Source organism: Malus domestica, chromosome 13 (assembly GCF_042453785.1).
Source record: "Malus domestica chromosome 13, GDT2T_hap1".
Classification (NCBI taxonomy): domain Eukaryota; kingdom Viridiplantae; phylum Streptophyta; class Magnoliopsida; order Rosales; family Rosaceae; genus Malus; species Malus domestica.
In genome coordinates this window covers 27,261,988-27,271,286 of record NC_091673.1, presented here as the reverse complement: position 1 = coordinate 27,271,286, position 9,299 = coordinate 27,261,988, and the positions used below count along the sequence as shown (strand labels likewise).

Here is a 9,299-nt window from a genome sequence, read left to right as displayed (position 1 = left end):
GGCTCGAACATTCAATTTCGAGTTCAGTCATATCAAAATAAAAAAAATATATAAAAGTTTTATTAAAGAAAGTCAATTTTATTACAAAAGAATAAATAAATAAATACATATATTATTATGTATTTACAAAGAAAAAAAACAAAACAAAACAAAACAAATGCATTGAGAGAAATAAAGTCCGTTTTTATTTATTTTTTCTAGAAATTTTACATAAATTTGCATTATACATACTTAAAAAAAAAAATCAAATCAAATTTACAAGAGGGGATCTTCAAGGACAATCAGGTGCCGCCTCACCACTTGGCGGAACTCCAGGAAGAAGAGGAGCCAAAGGTTGATCATTTGGAGCTTCATTACGCGGTACAGCCCCAGAAGACGAAGGCAAATGCTGCTGGAACAAACCCACAAACCTCTGATGATCAAGTAAAATCTGACCATCAGATTCCTGCATCTGGTTAATCTTCCTCTTCATGTTTGTCGCATAGCTATGTGCGAGCTTATGCAACTGTTTATTCTCCTGCTTGAGCCGTCTAATCTCCTGTTTGAGACTCATCACTTCAGCCGCCAATGATTCAACTTGACGGGTTCGAGCAAATAGGCGTTGGGCCATATTAGACACAGAACCTGCACACTGCACACTGAGAGCCAGAGAATCCTTAACAGCCAACTCATCAGACCGTTTGGAAAGTAGTCTGTTATCTCTGAGAGTGACAAGGTTTCGGGCCACCACCGCAGCGGTCATATCATTCTTCACCACCGAATCCCTAGCGGTAAGAGGACCAGTAGGGGATATGAAGGATGGGCGCCATATGTTATCTGGAGAAGACGGGACTACCTCTTCACCAAGGTTCAAATCAAAACGACGGTCGGAGGGTCCAGACATTTTCAAAGGTGTTGAAGAAAGAAGAGGTCGGACAAATCAAGATCTTAGAAGTTCAAAAGGGGAGTTTCTACAAGCGAAAATTCAAGTGTGCTTTGAAACGAACTGCGTGCCTCTATAAAGATCAACACTCGACGGGATTTCAAAGATCGAAGAGGCGAGCTCAGAATTCGAAGAGGCCAATTCAAAAATCAAAGAGGCAAGCTCAGAAATCGGAGAAGCATCTTGCTTTTCCAGACGCGTTAGCACCCGTCATGCGCAAACTCAGCTTTGCGGAAATCACGGGCAATTTGTTAAAACGCCAATCCCAGATATTGAAGAGACGCCAGTCTTTTTCAGCCTCGTCAGCACCCGTCACGCGCAAACTCAGCTTTGCGGAAATCACGGGCAATTTGTCGAAGCGCCGATCCCAGATATCGAAGAAGCGCCAATCTTTTTCAGCCTCGTCAACACATGTCACATGCACACTCAGCTTGACGAAAATTACGGACAATTTGTCGAAGATTTCTGATAAAGAAGAAAACACGTAAAGCCATACTGATCAATCACGCATTGGTTGCCGACACGAGTAAAAGAATAGTACCTCTACAGGTACTAAAGAATTTCCTATAACTGTCCACCTTCACCCTCCATAGCAAAACAGACATACATAACCTTTCTTCATCTCTGAGAATGCCTTCCCAACGAAGCCTCTTGAGTCACTCAGTGTTTCTTATTCCTTGGAGTACCTCTGCAAACAAATGACACCAAAGCAAAAGTATCTCATATCACCAGGGTAGAAAGCAAGAGTATCTCATATCATGCGTTCTCCCTGTCCTTTCCTTTTTCCTTGTTCTTACCTACAAAGACAAGGATAAAGAAAACAATATGCCGGAACCTCCACTCAAACTCGGATGCCACATTTGCCTGGAGAACAGATAAGGCAAGTGAAAATGATACCTTGCAGCATGTGGAGACAACGTACAGAAGAAACAAGCAGAGAAGAATGCAGTTTTCATAGTCAGCTCAGCAGAAGGAGTCCGAGCTGAGGAACTCAAAAAACTGCCACATCTGTCTGAAGAAACAAGCAGAGAAGAATGCAGCCTGCACTGTCAGCTCAGCAGAAGGAATCTGAGCTGAAGAACTCGAGAAGATGCTACATTCTACCAGAATAATAGATAAGACAAGGGAAAATGATACATTGAAGCATGTGGAGACAAGCACAACAAAGCACGTGTCGATTCATCCGCTACTTCTTCAAAATCAAAAGTATCTCATATCATCAGGTTTGCAATCACTCTGGGTGGAGGACTCGTTTTGACCCTCAAATTCTTGGGTCGACTTGCTAGGCGTTGTGGGCTGCATGTGCCGTTTCACCACCCTTGAATCAAGTCCTTAAAGATCAAGTCACCAACTGGAAGAAGAGCCCATCAATCTTGAAGATCATACCGTTGACCAAACTGCTCAGGTGTGAATTAGAAAGATTGAACAAAGCAACAAGTCGTCACCTTCACCTCGTGCCTACTTGCCATGTGTTCGAGTCAACCTTCAAGAATCAAGCATCAACGACCCTTGAAGAAGTTTCCGGCCAAATTCAAGATCAAGCCTCGACGGCCCTTGAGGAAATCACAAGTCCGATTCAAGATCAAGCGTCCACCATATTTAAATCAAATCCAGTTCAAGAATAAGCTGTGGAAAATCAACAATTGGAGGAATCCAAAAAATCCTCCAACCCAGTTCAAGATCAAAGCTGTGGAAAGTCAACAAAGCGCAAAAACAAATACGTGCCGATTCATCCACTACCAAAGCCAAAGATCATCTACCACATAAAGCTCCTTGTGGTCCAATTTCAACCTTCAAGATCAAGCCTTGACGGCCCTTGAAGAAATTTCAAACAAAGTCCAAGAACAAGCCTCAACGGCCCTTGAAGAAATCTCCAGCCCAATTCAAGATCAAGCCTCGATGGCCCTTGGATTGACAACTACATTAAGGGACTTCAAAATGCATCTCCTACATGTAACAAGCACATGTATACAACGCGCCTTGAAGTGGGGGCATTTGTAGACATTGAAATTTCGGTGGCATAAATGTTAGCCATTGCATTAAGATTACATTTGTAAACATTGAAATTTTGGTGAAATAAATGTTGACCATTGTATTAAAATTACAACCTTCATTCACTTCACCTACATCATACACTAAGTTCACCTACAACATCCACCAAGTTTCACCTACAAACATCCACCAAGTTTCACCTACAACATCCACCAAAATTCACCTACAACATCCACCAAAACAAATGGATGGTGGTGATTCGTTCCCAAAGCCTATAAATAGGCTCTTCCATCAAAGAATCAAAAAAACCAATTCACAAATACATTTCTCTACTCCCAAAATGGAAGAGAATACTCCCCACACATCCAAAATCCTTGAAGCTTTGAAATTCTAAAGCTTTCAAGCATCCAACCTCCCAAATTCAAGCAAATCCCGAAGGATCAAGAAAGCCCTCTTCGTTCTTCGTCAAATCCTCCTTCAAGATCAAGCCCCAATGGCCCTTGAAGAAATTCCTCCTTCAAGATCAAGCCCCAACGGCCCTTGAAGAACTTCCACCAATTCAAGATCAAGCCTCGACGACCCTTGAAGAAAGTGTTCATCGTTCATCAATTGTTCATCCTAAGATCAAGCCCCAACGGCCCTTTGGATCAATAACATCAACAAATCCACATAACTGTTCATCCTAAGATCAAGCCCCGACGGCCCTTTTGGATCAACAACATCACCAAATCCACATAACTGTTCATCCTAAGATCAAGCCCCAACAGCCCTTTGGATCAACAACATCAACAAATCCACACAACTGTTCATCCTAAGATCAAGCCCCAACGGCCCTTTGGATCAACAACATCAATAAATCCACACAACTGTTCATCCCAAGATCAAGCCCTGACGACCCTTGGATCAACAATCATTCATCTTCAAAATCAAGCCCAAAAGCCCTTGAAGATCCGTTCATCATTATTCTTCAAGATCAAGCCCTGACGGCCCTCGAAGAAAGTGTTCTTCGTTCTTCGTTCATCGTTCTTCCAAGATCAAGCCCCGACGGCCCTTGGATCAACCATCCACCAATTCAAGATCAAGCCCCAAAGGCCCTTGAAGAACTTCCACCAATTCAAGATCAAGCCCCGACGGCCCTTGAAGAAAGCACCATCGTTCATCATCCGTTCATCTAAGATCAAGCCCCGACGGCCCTTGGATCAACAACATCAACAAATCCACACATCCAACCGTTCTTCAAGATTAAGCCCAAAAGCCCTTGAAGATCCGTTCATCACCGTTATTCAAGATCAAACCTTAACGACCCTTGAAGAAACACTCATCCTCAAAATCAAGCCCCAACGGCTCCTTGAAGATCCGTTCAAATCCACCTTCAAAGATCAAGCCCACGGCCCCTTGAAGAAACTTCCAACAGTTCATCCAAGATCAAGCCTCGACGGCCCTTGGATCAACGAAACATCCACAAATCAACACCTTACGGAGATCGAATCAGAGGATCAAATTTGAGAGAGATTGTAACCCAAAATCATCAAACACAAATATTATTTTGTGCACGTTGTTCTTGTCTCTTTCGTTTCAGGAAAATTTCGTGTTCACAGTAACATTGCTAGTTCTTTTTGGAGTTGTGTCAAACTCAGGGGGAGTATCCTAAAGTGTACTTGCTTGATCTTAATGTACTCTTTTTCCTACGATTATGAGCATTTTTCCCAATGGGTTTTTACAATCTAACTGGGTTTTAACAAGGCACCCACCTTGGGTTGATCATATCCCTAATGACGTCCCTTACGCGTTTCATTTGACTTTGCATTTCTCACGCATTTTTCCTTAGACTATGGGTTTTGTCCCTACTCGAGTTTTTACCATAGCCTTAGGGTTTTTTTAGTGAGATTTACTTCCTTATGCACGTTCCTACCTTATTTGAGAATAGCTTGTTCCCAGAATCAATGCCGACAAGTCGACTTTCTCAAGCTCTACATGATGTCGAATCTACTTGAGTATTTACACACTCAAGGGGGAGTGTTGTAAACTTTCCTAGTTTAAGTGTGATTGTGTAAATCCTAAATTAGAGTTGATTATAGTTATTATTTCCTATATGAACTTGTATTTGTTGGGGATGAATGATTTATTATCTCTCTTATTATTATAAATAAAAGCACTACGTAAGGGGAAATAACACACACATTCCTCTACACAATTCTACAAACACACACCTCTCTCTCTTCTCCCATTGCCGCCGGGCTCCTTCCCCTTGTCAAATAAAATAAGTTACAACAATTGAGTTAAAGTTGATGGACTATTGTTACAATTTTCTCTTTTTAAAATTTTTAAAAGGTCAAAATGATATTAAATTTCAGCTATATAAAAATGAGAACAGATGGCAAAATTGGAATGGAAGTATTAGGCTGATGTGGTAGTACCGTGCTACCCTATAATTTCGGACCTGGATTGTCTGCCCTCCCATTTCGGTGCCCTTCCCGTGCCCTCCTATTTTGTGTGGTCACGGTTAAGCCACGTCAACATTTTATATTGTTTTTTTATAAAAATAATAAAATAAAAAGAAATAATAATATAAAATGTTGACGTGATTTAACCGTGACCACACAAACAGGAGGCCACCGAAATGGGAGGGCAGACAATCCAAATCCTATAATTTCTCCCGTTATACATGGCCCAACTTTCCCAAATCCTCCCTTTGTTTGTCGCAGTTGTGCAGAAAGAAGAAGCATCATCCCTCTTTCCCCAAAAGCAAAAGCTGTTGGGTAGTACTCTGCAATGGCGAATCCCTCCCAAGCTGTCGGCGGCAGAGGACCAACCACTCATGTCATCTTCGATATGGACGGCCTCTTACTCGGTAATTTCATCAAATACTTGTCCTACATCGTCTCCCCCTTTCAATCTGCTTCCGTTGCCTTTGTCTTGGTCTCACTCGAGTACTCTAGCAATAGTAGTATTTGAGCTCTTCCCTCACATCTTAACCTACCATATATCAATTCATTCATCAAGGATACACACACATATTTATGCGGACGCACGTTGTGGCATCCTTTGTTGTCTTCAGATTTGCACGTTGCCCAGCCAGTATAAAGTTTATGGATTCGCCATGTATGTATATGTGTGTATCTCCTAATAGTCTTGATATTTTCACTTGGTCTTTCTTTTTTATTAATTTGTGGACCAATTTTAGTTGCTAATCATTGTTGGAAAAGTTAATTAGTCCCGTTGTTCGTCTGTTCTGCGTACATTGATTTTCAACTATAATTAATGCCATAACAGTTTTAATATCGTTTTCGTTGATTTACGGGTTCTCATAGCTTGGTTGTTAAGTGGGAGAGAATTATAGTTTCTGCCCAGATTCTTGGAAATAAACTGATGGTGGGATATGATTTCTCTGCCGATTCAGACACAGAGAAGTTTTATACTGAAGTCCAGGAAAAAATACTTGCTAGGTATAATAAAACTTTTGATTGGTCTCTCAAAGCGAAAATGATGGGAAAGAAAGCAATCGAAGCTGCTCGGGTGTTTGTTGAAGAATCTGGAATTAGTGACACCCTAACTGCTGAGGGTTTTCTAGTTGAGAGAGAGGCGGTGTTGCAGAGTTTGTTTCCAACAAGTGAGCTCATGCCAGGTACCGTTCATATGCTTACAGACAAACACGAATACTTAGATACAAGTGCTGTAGACTTAAATTTGTTTACTTCTTATGTACTATCGAATGCCTATCAAAACTTCATGGTATCTGATTTAGCTTTCTATAACTTGGATATGAGTTACCCCATTTCTTAAAATCTTATGCTAGTTATGAAGGTTTCACTTTCTTTGAACGGGGATATTATTATCTTATGCTAATCATCATCATCGCCACAGCTCGCGTCTGCTAGTTTTAATTTATTCTTTTCGGTACAAATTGTAGGGGCTAGCCGCTTGATCAGACATCTTCATGCAAAAGGAATACCATGTGCCTTGGCAACGGGGTATAGTTCCTTGAATTTTCATTTTGTAATTTTAGCAAATGGAGATTAGGTCTATGTATAGCATGTCCAATAACTTCAAACCTTTCAGACATTTTGCGTTGTCATAAATCATTATTATGATTGGAGTTTTATAATGATAACTCACCAGACTACTACAACCATCACTCGTTTTAAAATATGTCTTGCAGTTCTCAGAAGACACATTTTGAATTGAAAACACAAAAACATGGCAAACTTTTTTCATTGATGCATCATCTAGTCCTTGGCGATGATCCAGAAGTTAAACAAGGGAAGCCTGCACCAGATGTATTCCTTGCTGCAGCCAAAAGATTTGAGGTATAACCATCTCAGATATGTTCCTCTGTCATATTACTTGTCATGACCCTGAGCGGCTTGCCACATTGGCGTGGTGTCCCAAAATGACTAGTCACTAATGAGGTTTTCCATAATCAATCTATATAGCTGATATGATTAAACACAAAACCGATGTAGTACTTTCCACACATTCACACTACATATGCACAAATGAAATAAGGACGTCAAAGTACTTGGAATCATTTGGTTATTACAGAAACAAGATTGGGTTGTGACGTTTGTTTCCATGATAGTTTCTTTGTATGGGGATATCTGTACAGAATGGTTTGTACTATTAAGTCCTTTACACATTAGTATTTTTGGTCAACATAGAAATTGATTAGGTAAAAGTGACTGATTACAAGATTTGTGTAAACAGGGTTCCCCAATTGATCCGAAGAAAATTCTAGTGTTTGAAGATGCACCAGCTGGAGTTCTTGCAGCCAAGAATGCTGGAATGTAAGTGCTGTAGTTTGAATTTGATTGCACATGTGAGATATCAGTTATCATATCATAAATAACTGATTTTTTTTATCATATTTACTTTCACATGTTAAAAGAGTGAATTATTGCTACATACATGTGTACATTTGCTGTTTTGGTTGGTGGCATTCTTATCTGTCTGCATACATCTAGCCGTTAATAATTTCACAAATCAAAGATATGATGTATGTGTATATTTTATAGAATAGAACAGTAAATACAAAAAGAATTTTAAGTGATACGGTGGCCATTTCGTTTTGAGGTATTGCAAAATGGACTTGAAAAAATTAGATATTTCATGTCGTTTCAATAAAGGATGAGCTTAGCATGAAGGTTTATTTGTGCTAGTATTAACTTCCTCTTTCCAACCAAAGGGGATTGAGCTGACATAGTTCTTCTGCCTGCATCCATTGATCATATTGCCATGAAACAAAAGAACTTGTGCTGTTGGCGGAATTGGATTGCAGTATGTAGCTTAACCACTGTCAGAAGGGCTACAAAATTTGTCCTGAGGTCTTTTAATGAGGCCTTGTTTCTTTTAGTATTGAACTGAGTGTTAGGTAATACGCATTGCATTCATAAATGTTAGGGAATGACAAGTCTTTAGTACTGAAATGAATACCTCGAAGGTAGAGAACATACGCTTGCAAATACATAAATAATCTTAGATTACCTAAACTACAAACAGAATTCAAACATGAATTCATCGCTTGATTCTGACTCAACCAGGAAGGCCCTTGCACCAAATAGGCTAATTTGTCTTCTCTACCAGTGCCCTACCTTGAGTCGCCTTTACATTAGAATCTAAGCCTCTTTATGACATGTTCTTGGTGGCATCTCAAATGAATGATCGCCAATAGAAGTCATCTGAACTTTATGTCGATTTAAATATACAGTCCCTGCTTTTATGCTGCAATGTTTAACGTTCTACCCTATCTCCGTGCGAATATTATATCTATAAAAACTAGAATACAAACTTTGATTCAATTGAATATTTGGTTCTGGTTTTTACTAATATTATCATCACGTGTTAAACAGGAAGGTTGTAATGGTTCCAGATCCAAGACTGGACAGCTGTTTTTATGATATTGCAGACCAAGTTTTGAAATCCCTATTGGATTTAAACCCAAGCGATTGGGGTCTGCCGCCGTTTGACAATCCGGCGAGCTAAACCATGCTTCGTTGTGCGCACATTTACGATGAAATAGAGAAATAATCAACTATTATGCCTAGATTTGAAGGCACACTTTGATGGTTTTCGCTGGATTATCATTCGTACGTTGTTATTCCATTGATATTCTAAATTGGCCAGCGGCTTCAACAGTGACTATCGATATTCTGTTTTAAAACTTCCACAGCTGTTAATCGCTAGATGATGGATTACAATATAGGCCAACTAACGCTAACAGATGATGGATTACCCATCAATACTCAAATGACCGTTCTTCGACACAACATATGTACTATCAGGTCAAGTGTGTGACAAGTAAATTTTATCATTCTTCATATGGTCAGGACGACGATAGTCGGTTTCCTTCATATACGCTTAAGAACACAATAATATGTCCCAATGGGTC

At 39.9% G+C, this 9,299-nt stretch overlaps 1 protein-coding gene across 1 annotated transcript; it reads left to right on the top strand.

The window, feature by feature from the left end:
• The first annotated feature begins 5,512 nt into the window (after window positions 1–5,512).
• Window positions 5,513–9,071, top strand: LOC103453819 ((DL)-glycerol-3-phosphatase 2). The gene is made up of 6 exons (XM_029091559.2): window positions 5,513–5,765; window positions 6,315–6,539; window positions 6,825–6,885; window positions 7,074–7,221; window positions 7,619–7,698; window positions 8,761–9,071. The coding sequence occupies exons 1-6, from the start codon at window positions 5,687–5,689 to the stop codon at window positions 8,891–8,893; spliced, it is 726 nt and encodes a 241-aa protein (XP_028947392.1). The 5' UTR covers window positions 5,513–5,686; the 3' UTR covers window positions 8,894–9,071.
• Window positions 9,072–9,299: the final 228 nt, after the last annotated feature.

Bases quoted from the DNA above. Each gene is read 5' to 3' on its own strand.
- LOC103453819 (XM_029091559.2), top strand. From the start codon at position 5,687: ATGGCGAATCCCTCCCAAGCTGTCGGCGGCAGAGGACCAACCACTCAT. The intron at 6,540-6,824 runs GTACCGTTCATA...TACAAATTGTAG, and splicing joins AACAAGTGAGCTCATGCCAG to GGGCTAGCCGCTTGATCAGA. The intron at 7,699-8,760 runs GTAAGTGCTGTA...CGTGTTAAACAG, and splicing joins GCAGCCAAGAATGCTGGAAT to GAAGGTTGTAATGGTTCCAG.